The sequence below is a fragment of the Hibiscus syriacus genome, unplaced genomic scaffold (genome assembly GCF_006381635.1).
Source record: "Hibiscus syriacus cultivar Baekdansim isolate YM2019G1 unplaced genomic scaffold, ASM638163v2 tig00110332_pilon, whole genome shotgun sequence".
NCBI classification, from domain to species: Eukaryota; Viridiplantae; Streptophyta; class Magnoliopsida; order Malvales; family Malvaceae; genus Hibiscus; species Hibiscus syriacus.
Genome location: NW_024062688.1, coordinates 7,986,494 through 8,002,981, shown reverse-complemented (window position 1 = coordinate 8,002,981; position 16,488 = coordinate 7,986,494). Strand labels below are relative to the sequence as shown.

At 35.4% G+C, this 16,488-nt stretch overlaps 1 protein-coding gene and 1 pseudogene across 1 annotated transcript; both read left to right on the top strand.

The window, feature by feature from the left end:
• Nucleotides 1–9,308: 9,308 nt before the first annotated feature.
• LOC120119674 lies at nucleotides 9,309–11,411 on the top strand (annotated as a pseudogene).
• Nucleotides 11,412–13,462: 2,051 nt separating this feature from the next.
• Nucleotides 13,463–15,969, top strand: LOC120120079 (L-ascorbate oxidase homolog). The gene is made up of 8 exons (XM_039139822.1): nucleotides 13,463–13,597; nucleotides 13,685–13,794; nucleotides 13,881–14,151; nucleotides 14,233–14,335; nucleotides 14,435–14,780; nucleotides 14,871–15,236; nucleotides 15,585–15,663; nucleotides 15,752–15,969. Exons 1-8 carry the CDS (start codon nucleotides 13,463–13,465, stop codon nucleotides 15,962–15,964), a joined length of 1,623 nt encoding a protein of 540 aa, XP_038995753.1. The 3' UTR covers nucleotides 15,965–15,969.
• Nucleotides 15,970–16,488: the final 519 nt, after the last annotated feature.

The following is a 16,488-nucleotide window of genomic DNA, read 5'->3' as shown; positions in this document are numbered from 1 at the left end:
TTCTTTTGAACCTTAAAATGAAGACCTAGACCTTGGGATTTTAAAAGATTGTTGAGCTATCGTGTTAATCCCGATGTTCATTTGGAGTTTTAAATCATTATTAAATCATTTGCAAACAATAAATCATATTAAGCTTCACTTTAGCGCAACTTTTAAAAAGTGATTTTTAATTATGATGTAGAAACGGATTTTTAAAAGCGTTGTATAAAAGTGTAATTTAAAATTTAATTATTTGGGATTATTGTTAAAAAATGAGTTTGAAAATATAAAATGTCCGTTATAGATATTATGCTATAAATTAAAAATATAACATTTAAATTATATTTGTAACACCCACATGCCGATACGGGTGGCCCGATCCGATTCAAGGTGTCACATTAGGGCCTTCGGAGCGACCCATTGTAAAAATCCCAGAAAATTCAAAATTTTTTTATTTAAAACATGTAAAATCATAAAACAATTTATTAAAAAAATTAACAATATTCAGAAATAAAACAGATTCCGAACTCAGATATAAAAACAAAATGCAAGTTATATGCCCATTAATCACATGCACCGTACTCCGCAAGCAACGCCGATAGAACTCTCTTATTGAAGTCGATAGTTGCACTGATTTGATCTTTTCTACTTGAAATATGAGTAAAAGAGTGAGCTTTGGGAAGCTCAGTAATACAATATTACCAATTGATGCTACATGACATGCAAATAAATGGAAAACAATAAAATTTCCTTATTGATTCAGGTGTACACAAGTTTTCAGGATGAGCTGGGGTTCTACTGGTAGTTCATCGAGTGAAAGTCATAAAGTTCTCAGTACATAGGAAATATTCAGAGAACCCTATTTTTAGGAGATTAAAATAGGATGTCTAGTGTGTTCCAACAAAAACCAATGAAAGAATATATATATTTTTAAAACAATAACCGTTTAAAAATATTTTCAAAACCAAAATAAAACCCTCTAACCGAACACCGTTATGCAGTTCCATATAACTGCATCCATAAGGGCTTACCCTAAGCACACATAAAAATGGAGCCATCCTAAAGGAATGTCTTGGGGCATATGAGCCTACCTAAGGGTATCCTTAGGTCCGTAAGGATTTACCAGCTTGATCAGAGTTGAACCTCCATACTCCAGAATCCTACCCATACAATATCCAGTAGAAATAAGATTTAACAATAACAGTAAGATCTGGACAACCATCCAGTAAAATCTCATAAGAGTGACAATGAAGTAAACCATATAACTGTCCTCAACCCGTACACCATATGTAGTCCCATGAGTAACCCAAGGGGAATGCCTTGGGGCTTGAGAGCCTACCCAAGATAGTTTCTCGGGACCTTAGAGCTACCCAAGGATCACCTTAGGCTTGTAAGGATTTACCAGCTTGATCAGAGTTGAACCTCTATATTCCAGTCTACCCAAATAATGTCCTAATAAAACAATTCAAGTAGTAACCAATAGATTTCATGATCCATAAATTAGTAACGATCATAATTTTTTAGTGAAAATAGGAAACCCGATAACACATTTCAGATAACCATAGTTCATAAAACCAGTAGATCAGGAAATCAGTGATTTCGGAAAATCACATTTAAAACCAGTAAAACATTTACATGTTGTATAAGGAACACAGTAGATGGTCCAAATATTATTATTCGAAGATACTTGGTAATTTTCAAGCAAGGGATCATGAAATTTTAGTAATTTAATAAGATTTCAAAATCAAGATCCCTAAAAAAGGTGGTTTGATAGTTGACTGATTCATCATTTATTTGAGAAATGGTTTATCAAGATCATATTGTATTCAGATATAATTCATAATCAACTGAGTATCAAGAAGGCGTTCATAATCGTTTACATCGGGATTATTGAAGATTTAGACATAACATGAGTGTTTTCAATATTCAGGCAAATCAGAGGCATTTTAGACATTTGGTTCTTGAAGAATTATTAGTAATTTAATCCAATAAGGGAATAACGATGACTAATGCCAATTTATTAGGATACCAGATTGACTCAAACCGATCATCTTCAAAACCTTCGTTGAACGAAGCTTGAGGAACTCTACTTATTCCGATGGTATTAGCTCAATTTATGAATTGCAATAATCTTCAACCTTTTAGGGGTAATACAAAACTCGGGTTTTCTCGGTATTTCTAGAATTTATCTAATAACCTTCACTTATTTCTAGGTCATGAGGGTATTTAGGTCATTTAATAGTCAAATCCATCTCAGTCACTTCAGAGCTTCCAGAGAAATTCAGACGTTTCTGAAATTCGAATACATATGATACTTCCATTCAATTCAACTTGGTCATTTGGAATTCGAGGTTGAATTATTCATTTAAGAGTTGAAGGGTTTTTAGTTATTCTAGTGCTTAGTCATTCTTTAAGTCATTATACACTTCCATATATTCCAATACCGATCCATATTTTAAATCGATGATTATGAGGTTCAAGTGGATCAAGACTTAATTTTTTAGGCCATCTCCCTTATCATAGCCATCATAATCATTTTTACATTTTAAGTGTATTATCGCCATTTCATTTAATTATATCAGTAGCACTACTCCCGATAATTTAGGCTTCAAAATATTATAGTTCCTTTAAAGTTCAGGTTATTTTGGTCTTTGAACAAATCGAGGTTATTTCGTAGCTCGAGGTCATTTCGGTAATTCCTTTCAATCCAAACAATATGTATTTTTATGATAATTTGTCAAGTTTGTCCTTTCTAGGTTATTCTTCACCATCAGGGGAAGTTATGGTCTTTTACAATACAAGGGCATTTTCGTATTTTTACTCTATAGAGCTATTTTGGTAATTTCTTATCCAAATAATCCCGATATTTAACCTTTAAAGTAATTTATCAAAATTTACGGATCTTGAAACCAATTCATTTACTATTGAGTCACTGACCTTATAATTTTTTCCGATTAATCTTCCAATTTCTCTTTATCGAGTCGTCTGAGTCTTATACCGTGTTCTGTCCTTAATCCAATTTACGTCTGAGTCCAATGATAATTAAATACATCTAATGGACCAATCATTTCCATTCATGCAATTACCATATATCAATGAGTTCCAAAAAGTATACAAGAAAACAGTAGAGTATTACCTCGGTTTTTGTACCATATTAATCAACCATTTAAATTCTATTCGATCGCCTTCGAACTTTAATTTAATGTCCAATAATTCCTCGGATACAAAGCAATCGAATTTACGACAGAAACTGAACTTAATTGAGAAATTAATTTGAATCCGAAGATAAAACATTGAAAAATGGCTTACCAGATGCGAATTTGACAAAACTGACTTCATATTCGGACTCATGACGTCGAAAAACATAAAATATGACATTTTCGAAAAAGTCGACTTTTTGGGTCAAAGTCAACGAGTTGACTCAGTTTGGGTTGACTCGATCGGGTGACCTAGACCCAGTTCAGACCGATTCAGTCTGACTGGACCGATTCTTGAAACTTCTTGGACCGGCGGAGGATCCCCATGCCCATTGTCAACGCGTGCGACAGCGACAAGGGCTATTTTGATCGGCCGATTACTCCCTGATTAAAAAATCATCATAATCGATCCAAATCAACCTTAATCATCAACCATAATGGTGTAAAACTATTGAAAAAAATAATCCGATTACCCTTAACGGCGAACGACGATTGCAATGGCGGTAAGCGACGTCCTGACCAAGTTTTGGTCGAAAGAACATCGAGAATTCAACGAGGGAGGCGGTGTGATGAATCGACGATCGTGGTGGTTGGAATCATGAAAAACTTTGGGTATATTTTTTTTCCGTTGAAGCTGTCGAAGGCTACCCACGACGAACGACATCCACTTTCGTCGATCTGGTGGGTGGGTTTTGATCGGGCTTTAATGGTGCTTCGCTTGGGGGTCGGTGTCGTTCACCGGCGAGCGGAGACAGAGAAGCAGTGAGGGGTTTCTAATGTCTACAAATCATGAAACAAGCCAAACGGTGGCTGATTCCGATGAGCAACCGACCGGAGTTAGGTTGCAGAAGGACATCGATCACATTGGTAGGGTCGGGGCACAGAAACGGCAGCCAAAGCAAGGTGATTTGACGGTAGAATCGGCTGGTTCAGGGGAATGGGTTTTGGGGTTCACGGGTAAAATTTATACACAAAAAGGGAATTTAATTTTCACTACTAAAAGAAATGACCAAATTCGGGCTGGGTCCCCGGATTTCCTAAAACTGACTATAAGATTTTAAAACTTAAAATTTGACCCCTAAATTGAGGTGTTACAATATTTACACTTATTAAGACATTGATATAAAAAATACATCAACTTAAACTTTAATAATAATATAAAAAATATTTTAAGATAACTAATTAATAATATTTTTATATATGAAATATTGTATTAAGAAAAATATATTATTAACACTTTTTAACATGTAGACATAAAATTATTACTAAATAATAATTTAAATATTTATTTTGATAAAAAATATTATAAAAACATTAGTAATTAAAATAAATTATTAAGTAAGAAATTATTTTTAAGGATGTTAGTAATAAATTATTAAAATAAAATGTAAATATATAATTGAATTAGTTCATGCATTACAGGTAAAATTATAATTTTTTTTCAAACACAAAGCTAAAACTGAAAAAACTAAAAATCCTAACTTTTGCATTTAGTTTGAAATATTGTTTCCACCGTGTTACTCATACTTAGTCCAATATTCAAGTTGGGATACCCTATTCAGGTAATTGCAGGTTACTCATGAGTAATGGAGATGGGGTTACAATTTCTCATGTTGGTCAAGCGACTCTGTTTACTTCTGGAAAACCCTTGATTTTGAACAATCTCTTGCATATTCCAAAAATAAGATGTATTATTAAGGGTAAGATTATAATTTTCTTTCAAACGCAAAGTTGAAATTAAAAAAGTTAGAAATTATAGTTTTAGCGGTTAGTTTGAAACCATTGTTTGCATCGTGTTACTCATACTTCGTCCAGTATTCGAGTTGGGATACCCTATTCAGGTAATTGCAGGTTACTCATGGGTAATGGAGATGGGGTTACAATTTCACATGTTGGTCAAGGGACCATGTTTACTTCTGGAAAACCCTTGATTTTGAACAATATATTGCATATTCCAAAAATAAGAAAGAATTTATTATATGTATCACAACTTGTTAAAGATAATAATGTTGTGTTTGAGTTTTGTGCTGATGGTTGTTGTGTTAAGGACAATCGGACTCGGAAAATGTTTCTCAAAGGAGGCTCACTCATGAAGGGTTGTATAAGTTGCTACCTCCAGCAACAAATAAGTGTATGTATTTCAAATCGCCTGCTGCAGTATTTTATGTTTTAGAATCATCAAATGATTTTGTATTGTGGCATAACTGTCTAGGACATCCTTTTAATAAAGTCCTTAAGACTGTTCTTAGTTCCTGCAATGTTCGTACTAGTGAAAATAAGACGCAACATGTTTGTGCAGCCTGTTTACAAGGGAAAGCTCATAAGCTCCCTTTTTCTAAGTCTGTTGTTGAATATAAGAATTCTTTTGATCTTGTTGTTTCGGATCTTTGAGTACCTGCACCGGTTAACTCTTATGGTTTTTTATAGTATGTGTCGTTTGTTGATGTTTGTAGTAGACAGTAGACACACTTGGTTGTATCTCGTAAAACGAAAGTCTGATGTTGTGCAATGTTTCTTAAATTTTTATAAATTAGTTGAAGCGCAATTTGGTTGCAAAATCAAGCATTGCAGACAGATAGAGGAACCGAATACAGACCGTTAACCAATTGGTTGTTATTTAATGGGGTGCAGCTTCGGTTAGCTTATCCTCATACATCAGAACAAAATGGAAAAGCTGAACGAAAGCATCGTCACATTGTTGAAATGGGGCTGACTTTGCTTGCTCTAGCTGGTTTGCCTTTAAGGTTCTGGAGTTATGCTTTTACAACAACTGTTTATCTCATCAACAGGCTACCAGCTGAAATTCTGGAAGGAAAATCTCCGTATGAACAGCTCTACAGTAAGGTACCAGACTATTCTTCTATGCGTGTGTTTGGCTGTGCTTGTTTTCCATTCCTGAGACCTTTCAGTAGGCTTAAGCTGGACTTCAGATCGAAGAAGCGCACATTTTTAGGCTATAGTCCTTCGCATAGGGGTTATAGGTGCATGGATGAATCTGGAAAACTTTTTATATCTATGCATGTTATATTTGATGAATTCTTGTTTCCGTTTGTTGAGAAGTGTAGAAATAATGTTTCTGCTGAATTGTCTTTCTCTGTTCAAGATCTTCCATTGTTTGTAAGTTCTTTAATGCCAAGACAACAGGGTTGTGGAAATCTTCTATTTTTACAAATGATTTTCCTGAAGATGGTCAATCTCATGTGCATGTTGGTTCTTCTTGTGATCAGTTTCAGAATGAAATATCTGCTATTAGGCATCAAGGGTTCCCAACAAAGTCTATTCAACCAGATGCTGATCTAGAATTTCTTAGGAATCTACAACCGAACACTCTTGGTTTGCAGCAGTCTGTCATGTCTCAGGAAGTTCTTGGTGATCTGCAAGAGGAACTTCTATTGATTATTGAGAATAAGGCTGAAACTAGTGTTCAGGAAGCTCTTGGTGATCTGCAAGAGAAACTTCTACCAATTGTTGAGAATGAGGCTGAAACTAGTGTTCAAATAGGTTTAGAGGTTGAAAATGAACGTGTAGTTATTTCTCATCCTGCTGAAGGAAATACACATCCTATGACAACTCGAAGCAAGAATGGTATATGCAAGCCTAAATTTTTTTTTCTTCAGTCCACTGAGGAGCCTAGGAATATACGAGAAGCATTGAAAAATTCTCATTGGAGGGATGCTGCAAATGCTGATATGAAGCACTTGTGAAGAATAAGACATGGGATTTGTTTCTAATGCCTCGTGATAGGAAGGCAATTAATTTTAAGTGGATATTCAAGGGAAAAAAGAATCCAGATGGTACAGTGGAAAGGTACAAGGCCAGGCTGGTTGCGAAAGGTTATTTACAGGAACTTGGAGTCGATTTTAATGAAGTATTCAGTTCTGTTATCAAAATGAAGTATTCAGTTCTGTTATCAAACCAGTTACAATTCAGACAATTCTCTCAATAGCAGTGAATAAAGGTTGGATGCCAAGGCACTAAGGTGTTAATAATGTCTTTTTACATGGGGATTTGTTGAAGTCTATATGCCACAACCCCTAGTTGTGAGCAGGTTGTTTCGGATGGACGTCCTTTCGTGTGTAAATTAAACAAGGCCATCTATGCGTTTAAGCAAGCAGTTCAGTCTCAGCAAAGCAGATGTGTCCCTTTTCGTGAAAAGAACTGCCACCAGTTTATTTTATCTACTGATGTATGTGGATGATATCATCATCACTGGAGATAACATTGTTGAAATTCAAAATGTTGTTACTAAGTTGAATGAAGCTTTCACGCTCAAAGATCTCGGCCTGTTTAAATATTTTTAGGGATTGAGGTCCAGTATGAGCCTAATGGGGGGTTGCACATAAGTCAAAGGAAATATATTCTTAACTTGTTAAGAAAGTATGGGTTTGACAATGCTAAGAGTCTTCCTACACCCATGATCACCAGTTGCAGGCTATCTTTGAATGACGGAAGTCCAGTTGATGATGCTACTGAGATTAAAAGTATTGTTGGGGCTCTTCAGTACATTGTGATCAGCGTTTGCTGTCAATCGGGTTTGTCAGTTCATGGCTTCATGCAAACTCTTTGTGATACTCATTTGCTTGTTGTTAAACGTATTCTTCGTTATTTACAAAGCACGGTTGATTTTGGTTTGAAGTTTTCACCTCATCAGTGTTCAACTATTAGTCTCTTGCAGGGTTTGTTGATGCTAATTAGGGAAGTGACTCGGATGACAGAAGGTCTACAGCAGGATACTGCATTTTCTTTTGTGGTAATCCTGTTTAATGGGGTACCGTAAACAAGTTGTGGCTAGGTCAACAGAAGAAGCTGATTATCGTAGCGTTGCCTGTGCTGCGACTGAAATCATCTGGCTTCAGTCTTTGTTGAGTTTGTTAAGAGTAAAGTCTGAAGGGTTACCGGTTCTATGGTGCGACAATTCTAGTGTGTTAACAGTGTCATCCAATCCAGTTCTGCACTCGAAGTTTAAACATGTCGAGTTGGATTTTTTTTGTTCGTGAATAGGTTGCTGCCAAAAGGCTACGAGTGAATGAAATCCCTGCGTATGAGCAGGTGGCATATGTTCTCACCAAGCCAGGCATCGAGCTAAATTGTCTGTTATTCCTGTGCTGCTTGCTGGTGAAATGTCAATGGCAGAAGAGTTGAATGGTTGCTGAAAGGTGCAGGCCTCACACTTTTACCACTGGCTTTTAATTGTTTGTTCTTAATTGTTTAGTGCTGTTGTTTTCCCCCCTCCCTTTCCTTTGTTTGTTTCAAGGGGAGTATTAGAGTAAGTTCCCTCAATTGAAGTAAGAAACGATTAAGGTTGTTAGACCGTTTCTAACTAAAGAGTTTCCTTGTATATAAGGGCTGGTTTCCTTTGGAGATAGCACGGAAGTTTTTCAATAAAAGTAAGAGAGAGTTCTGTCTCTCCTTCTCTCCTTTTATCAGTGTTGGTTTTAAGATCTTGACAAAGGTCCATGAGAGTGATTGTGTGCAAGTGCAACAGTCAAAAGAAAGAATAGGGATTTAAGTTGCGTTTAGATTGTGTTTTCAATTGAATTGCGTTTATAGTAATCGTAGATATAATATTATTGTAGTCATAAAGGATATTGTGATATGCTGTTGACAGTGATTCTTTAGTCAAAGTCCTTAGTTCAGTATATACAAGGAAACGCACCCTGCTCATACGCAGGGAAGGACTGAAGCTTGGTGAAATTATTTGCTAATATTGTTGACAGTGATTCTTGAGTCAAAGTCCTCTGTTGTTCCATGACAGAACATACAAGTTAACCGAATAACCCCCAATAACAACCTAGAAGAACTGAAGGCTGAGGTTGTTGAATGGATTTGCTAGTATTTTTGTTGGAAGAAACAATTCATTTCTCGATGATGCTCCCACTAAGCTTTAAGCATCGTCTCCATTGATTGAACAGCTTCCAAATGTTTTCAAAGAAGCAGCTTTTCTTTCATCGAGAAATGAATTGTATCATTTTATTTCTATATTTCATTTTATTTCTATATTTCAAAGAAGCATCGTCTCCATGGATTCCAACACCGAGTTGGAAAGTAAATAAATAGATAATGGTTGCTTTAAGCAAAGGAGATAACTTTATAACTGGACTTGGCCCAAACAAATAGCCCATTTGAGGGCACCCCCTCTTCTTTTATGTACACGGTTCCTCCCAACCACGTTGTTCTGCTACTTTTCCATCACTTTCTCGGGAAAATCGGCGATGGCTGATTGGACCCAACTCCCCGGCGAACTCCTTTACCTTATTTCCAAGCGTCTACACAACTCCTTCGACGTCAATCGTTTCCGTTCCATTTGCTCAACGTGGCGGTCCACCGTAACATCACCTAAACGCCACCGTTTAGCTCCGAGTTTCCCAGTCCTCCCCGATGAGGGTGGCATGGCGAATACCTCCTACGGGTTTTCCCTATCAAAACGCATCGTTTTCTGTTGCGATCGTCCAAATCCAATACCGAAACAGACCGGTCGACCTCCTGGGTAGTCAAAATCGAAGAAGATGGACCAAACAACAGAGTCCAGCTCTTGAATCCTCTCTCAAGGTCCCGTTTCGATTCTCTCCCTGATAATTTCCCCAAATCTTTTAACTTATTGGAATTTAGCATCGTTGAATTGGGTGAAGAATACGTGCTTCATTATTTAAATCGCCTCAGTTATCTAGGTGATGCGGGCAACTTGTACATGGAAAAAGTTGTTATATCATGTTTAGAAAATAACCCTTACAATGGTTATGTTTTGCTTACAATCCATGTTTCTGGGAAATTAGCAATGTTTAAGTCTAGTGATAAGAAATGGACCATCATTCAAGACATGTCATCTCCTTATGATGATGTGATATTGTATGAAGGGAACTTCTATGCTGTTGATAATAATGGTAGGACTGTGCTTGTGGGATTGGGCTTCGAAACAAGTGAGGCTGCCATGCCTGTTTTTGGTGGTGACAAGAAGTTTTTGGTCGAGTCAAAGGGTGAGTTATTGTTGGTCGATAAGTATTTGAGTATTGAAGCCCCGGAGGGATCGTGTTCGTGGGCTGGTTTAGACTTTGTTGATGAGTATTTCGAAAATATTGCTTTTTATATGAATGAGAGGACGGTGAGATTTAACGTTTTTAAGTTGGATGAAGTAGGTAAGCAGTGGGTTGATGTTAAGAATTTGGACGATCGAGTGTTGTTTCTGGGTGACGACTGTTCCTTTTCTGCCTCCGTGGAAGATTTGAATGTGTGTAGAGGGAACTGCATCATTTTTGCAGATAATTTCTTTTATCTCTTGGAGATGACGAATCTTCGGAGCGGTGTGATGTTGGTGTATTTGATATAGAATATGGTTCTATAGGACCATTACAGAAGTTTCCTCCATATTCCAAGCTGTTTTGGCCGCCACCTTGGTGGACTTCAACAAGACTAATGGATGTAAGTATTTTCCTTCACATTGCTGAAATCTTGGTTGAGTATTTTTTTTTATCGTTTTCAATTATCTACGCTGTTGCAACACTCATATTTCTTTGTGCATTGAATTAAGAGGAATCATGGAAACACTGAGCACAAAATCATGAACAATTCTGTTGAAATGTTTGTGAATCTCATATTCTGTTATGCAAGTAAATTGTCTGTAAAGTGTTCTGAAACTAGAGGAAAGCACAACACTTGATGGCATGGCCTTGTTAGTTTGAAGCAATGCATTTAAATGGTTACCGTCGATGGGTTGCAATTTGAATTTGGATTGGGATTCAACGTAGGGTTATTTTGGTATACACTCTGTCGATGAGGTTGCCAAAAAAGGGTCAATTCAGAAATGCACGTTTTCATATTATTGCATTGACTGTTAATGGAAGTTTAGAGATTTTGCCTCTTCTTGACTACTTGCAGTGTGTTTGTGGTGTTTAGTTATTTACCAAGATTTTGCTGCAATCCGTTCTTATACGAGAATCTTTGGTAGGTGCAACAGGCACAACTAGACAATGGAGAATCGACGTAGCTCGTATTCTACTTCTGCTTCATGATTGGGATGTATTTCCCTGATTATCAAGCTAAGTTTGCTCGTCGAATATCTTGTAATTTAGTATAAAATTATTGCCATCTACTTTCGGGATAAGACTAATAATAGGCCGTATCGGTCTCCTTTCATATTTCTCTAGTTGTAATTGTTTATCTTGTCAAATATAATTGCATCTGTACAGATTTTGTGCCAGTGGTGCTTTAACGGCTTAAGTACCTAAAAGTACAGATATCTTATTGTAAACAACTCTGATTGTGAAGATATATCAGTAGACAATAATTCTGCACTCTATATCATTGTACCTGTTAGCCAATATGCAACTTTGTTTTTACATTTTTATTAAGTAGAGAGATATTACATTTTCGGAAACTCGTCTTGTGCCGAGCCTCCTGGTATATGACCATACACTCTCGAATTCAGCTGCATATGGTTTTCTCAGTTTCCAATCAGATTCCTCCTTGAGAATGTTTCTCGTATTCATATTAGTTCTTTTGTTGCATATTTCTAATTTGCGGTGTAAATTTGTTAAATATTTTTATTTTATATTAGTTTAACATTTAAATAATGTTTTAACAATTAATGTATTTTTATTAATGTTTTATTGACGACATCTCTGATATTATTTTTTAAACATAGTATTTAAATATCTAGCTCATAATATAAAATTTATTGAGGTAATATAAATTTAATTTGTATTTGAGCTTGATTTTTATATATGAATTTGACTTACAATTTTATGAAAATTATCATAAATTATTTAAATTTACTCGAATTTAATATAATGGCGGTATAAAGTTTATTTTTTTTACTAATTAAAAGATTTTTTTTTCAAGTTTTGCTAAATCTTAGATTATAATCTTGTCAAATCTACTACTTCCATATAGAAATATATATGCAGCAACTGAGTATCAGAAAATTCTTAAAAATTATATCATTTTATTAAAATTTTGAACGCCTTAAACATTAAAATATTATTATATATATAAATTATTTATTAGATATATATATATATATTCAATTATTTTGAGGCATGAGCAAGGCCATGATCCAAGTAGACTAGAGTATAGATTCGTCTGAATACAAGTGAGAGTCATCATCACTATTGAGAAAGAGATCCTTATCGAGAATAGTAGTCAACACTCCTTCTAATTTTGATAGACTAATTACATTTTAGGTAACTCATAGTTTTGAACCATTACAAATAACTTTTGTCCTTCCTAAAATTTTTTACTAGGACATTGTCAATTTTTAAAATTAATAGACTTAATCTTTTATCCTAAATTTGTGATTTAATTGTTTTTAAAGAACTTTAAATTTTAAATCCGTCTCTTAATTTGTGTAGTCAAATATCTTTTAGGACCTTATTTATTTTAAAGTTAAACAATTTATCCCATCATGATTTAATCCTGATTCCGTCCCTGACCAACTCCAAAAAGAAATCAAAGGCAAAATCACTACAATAATGAATTGAAAAAAAAAATCTCTATTTAGTGATTTCTTGGATTTATTTTATCAAATACAGTGACGGGTATAGTGCATAATTGAACATTTGACATCTTATAATCTTTATAAAGACGTATGTAAGATTGACGTCTTCTCTGTGAAGACGTCGAATCATCATACGATTTTATCTAATATAATTCATTTTATCATATTTTAAAAAATAATTTTGATGGGATAATATTGAGGAATTATTTTTCTCCATAATAATATTTAAGTGATTTTGTGAGAATCTAGATATAACATAACAATGAAAATTATAAAAATGAGGAGATAGCAAACATGTGCATTGATTTCTTTTCCATTTCTTTGGTAGTAAATTTAATTATAATCCTATTTTGTTTTTTTTCATCACCATTTTCTCTCTATAATACTTGAGGTAATTTATATTATTTTCTCCTTTCAAGTGACTGAATTTAGCAGCAGGGTATAATAAATTCACACATGAAAACCCACTGTCACCATGCTGCCAATAGTTAACTGCCCAATTACAGAACCCATTTTTCTTTACACTCTCCGCGTACAATTATTTCCTTAACCAAAATTTCCATAAACCAAATCATCATCCATCCATTGAACTTGCACAAAAATCATGAGCCGTCCATATTCCATAAAGAGTGCTCATGCTCATCACCATTCTCACTATAAAACACGATTAATTTCTCCAAATCGTCCAACTCTCTTTCATTCTTTATTTCATTAATTTGTTCAGTATTCTGAATAACTCAGTCAACAGTTACTAGACACCTCATTCAAGTCTTTGTAGTTTTAGTGGTAAAAGAGAATGTTTTGGCAAACATATATTGCTTTTTTGTTTCTTGCTGTTGTTGTTATCGTCGTCGAGGCCGAGAGTCCTTACAGGTTCTTCGACTGGAGTATTACTTACGGTGATATTTCCCCACTTGGTGTCCGCCAGCAGGTTTTCAAAACTTAATATTATATGCTCTGTAAGTTATTATTATTGATTTTCTTTGTTTTGGTATCTCATCTGGCTTCTCTTTTTCAGGGAATTCTTATCAATGGACAATTTCCAGGTCCTGATATCTATTCTGTTACCAATGACAATCTAATTATCAATGTCCACAACAATTTGGATGAACCTTTTCTTCTATCATGGTAAGTAATTTGAACCAATGAACATTTTTTATGTTGGAATTTGTTTTCGTGTTATGTAACTGAGTGTGGTTGCCAATATGAACCAGGAACGGGTTGCAACAAAGGAGAAACTCGTACCAAGATGGGGTGTACGGAACTACATGTCCAATCCCACCAGGCAAGAATTTCACCTACATTTTACAGGTGAAGGATCAAATAGGAAGCTTTTTCTATTTCCCTTCTCTTGCTTTCCACAAAGCGGCTGGCGGCTTCGGAGGCATCAGGATCGTTAGTCGACCCAGAATTCCGGTGCCTTTCCCAGAACCTGCTGGCGATTTCACCCTTCTTATTGGAGACTGGTTTAATCATGACCACAGGGTAAATTATAACACAAAGTTGATATCTTATCAGAATTATATTATTGCTTAGTTATATGAATTCAGCTTATCATTATTGCAGCAATTGAAAGCTAAGCTAGATGGCGGTCATAAGCTTCCTTCCCCTGATGGTATTCTAATCAATGGTCATGGATCAAATGGTGCTTCCTTTACAGTTGAACAAGGTGGTCCATTTTTCCCTTGAATAAAATTTGGCAGCTGATAGGTTTCTATTTGATTGTGCAAAGATGATGAACATTATTGATATTCTTCAATCTTCATAGGTAAAACTTACAGGTTTAGGATATCCAACGTTGGGCTTCAAAATTCATTAAATTTCCGCATTCAGGGTCACAAAATGAAGCTAGTGGAAGTAGAGGGAACCCACACCGTTCAAACCATCTATGAATCACTTGATGTCCATGTCGGTCAGTCCTATTCTGTGCTTGTTACCATGGATCAAGCTGCTCAAGATTTCTACATTCTTGCCTCAACTCGGTTCACAGACAAGATCCTTTTCAGCACTGCCTCTCTTCATTACAGTAACTCAAACAAACCAGTTTCAGGTCCAATTCCTGTTGGACCAACTGACCAAATCGATTGGTCTCTTAACCAGGCTCGATCCATCAGGTACAAGCTTCTTGTTCCTTGTTTAATGCCTATTTGAAAACCCTTTAATTGTCTTTTGATGTTCTTGATCGTGTAATGGTGTTATTTCAGGACAAACTTGTCTGCAAGTGGTCCAAGGCCGAATCCACAGGGCTCATACAACTATGGTCTCATTAACATTACTAGAACAATCAAGCTAGTGAGCACGGCTGATCAAGTAAACGGGAAGCAAAGATATGGTGTTAACAGTGTCTCTTTTGTTCCAGCTGATACACCTCTGAAACTAGCAGATTACTTCAAGATTGGAGGTGTTTTTCGAGTCGGAAGTATCTTGGACAACCCGACCGGTCAAAACATGTACCTCGGCACATCGGTTATGGGTGCCGATTATCGAACCTTTGTGGAAGTTGTGTTTGAGAACCATGAAAACAGTGTCCAGAGCTGGCATATTGATGGATATGCCTTTTGGGTTGTGGGGTAAGAACTTGAATACTAATAACCAAACTAGAATACGATACGAGGATGAGAGGAGTCAAATTAGACCTCTTTGATAAACAATTAAAACTGTTTCTTAAAGCTGAAATATTTGCAGACATGTGAAGATTTTTTGAATGGAATTTGGACATTTCTGAGTTAATGTCTTATTGTGTTAAGACCAACTGTCTCTATTGAATCAGAAATGTCCGGTTCGCAATCAAAAAATCGTTGCAAGCCTAATGGTGTTTTAGTATTGAAAAACAACTTCAACTTTTTGTCCAAAACAACTAATTGACTCGTCTCATCCTCGAAAATTTCGCTCAACTTAACATTACTTGTGAATTGCAGCATGAATGGAGGATTGTGGACTCCGAACTGTCGTGAACAATATAATTTAAGAGATGCAATTTCTCGATCAACCACACAGGTTAGAAAACTTGATAGATCAATATGTTTTGGTCCACCTTTACCAACATGTTTGAGGGAACTAAAATAATGGGTGTTGTTTTGCACAGGTATACCCTAGATCATGGACTTCCATTTACATAGCTGTTGATAATGTTGGAATGTGGAACGTGAGAAGTGAGTTCTGGGCAAGGCAATATCTTGGGCAACAATTTTATTTGAGGGTTTACACAGCTGTGAACTCACTCAGGGACGAATTTCCCATTCCAAACAATGCTTTGCTCTGCGGCAGAGCCCATAGCAAAAGCACTTCAACTCTCTGAAAATTTAGCACCCTGGGATGGATTGAAAGTCGACTCCCGAAGATGTCTAATTCTTATTTAATTTAATTATTTATTATATATATATATATATATTTTTTGATAATTTATTTTTACCTTTTCGAATTTTATAAACATGTTTACTAAAATTTTATAAGTTTGCTTTTAAGTTAAAACTTCGAGTTCGTATTTGGCTACTATGAGAGAAATTGGTTAGAATAAACCTTTTATACCAAGTATGAGATGAGCACAACTTTGAGGTCCCAACTCAAATCTTTTTTCAATTTGTATTTGGATTTGTAACTAAAGGTTTCCAAATAAATGTATTAAATTAAACATTCTTTTGGTGAGGAAACATTCTTATTTGAATTCGTGTATCAAATGTTAACATAAAAATCTCTACATGACATTCAATAAAAAAAAAGACATAGTTATATTACTGTACTAAAAGACATGTAGATATCGTATTCAAATTCCGAGCTTGATAGATATTATTTTTGAAGAATGGTAATGTTAACCGGTAAGGA

Bases quoted from the DNA above. Each gene is read 5' to 3' on its own strand.
- LOC120120079 (XM_039139822.1), top strand. From the start codon at position 13,463: ATGTTTTGGCAAACATATATTGCTTTTTTGTTTCTTGCTGTTGTTGTT. The intron at 14,781-14,870 runs GTACAAGCTTCT...GTGTTATTTCAG, and splicing joins AACCAGGCTCGATCCATCAG to GACAAACTTGTCTGCAAGTG. The intron at 15,664-15,751 runs GTTAGAAAACTT...TGTTTTGCACAG, and splicing joins TTTCTCGATCAACCACACAG to GTATACCCTAGATCATGGAC.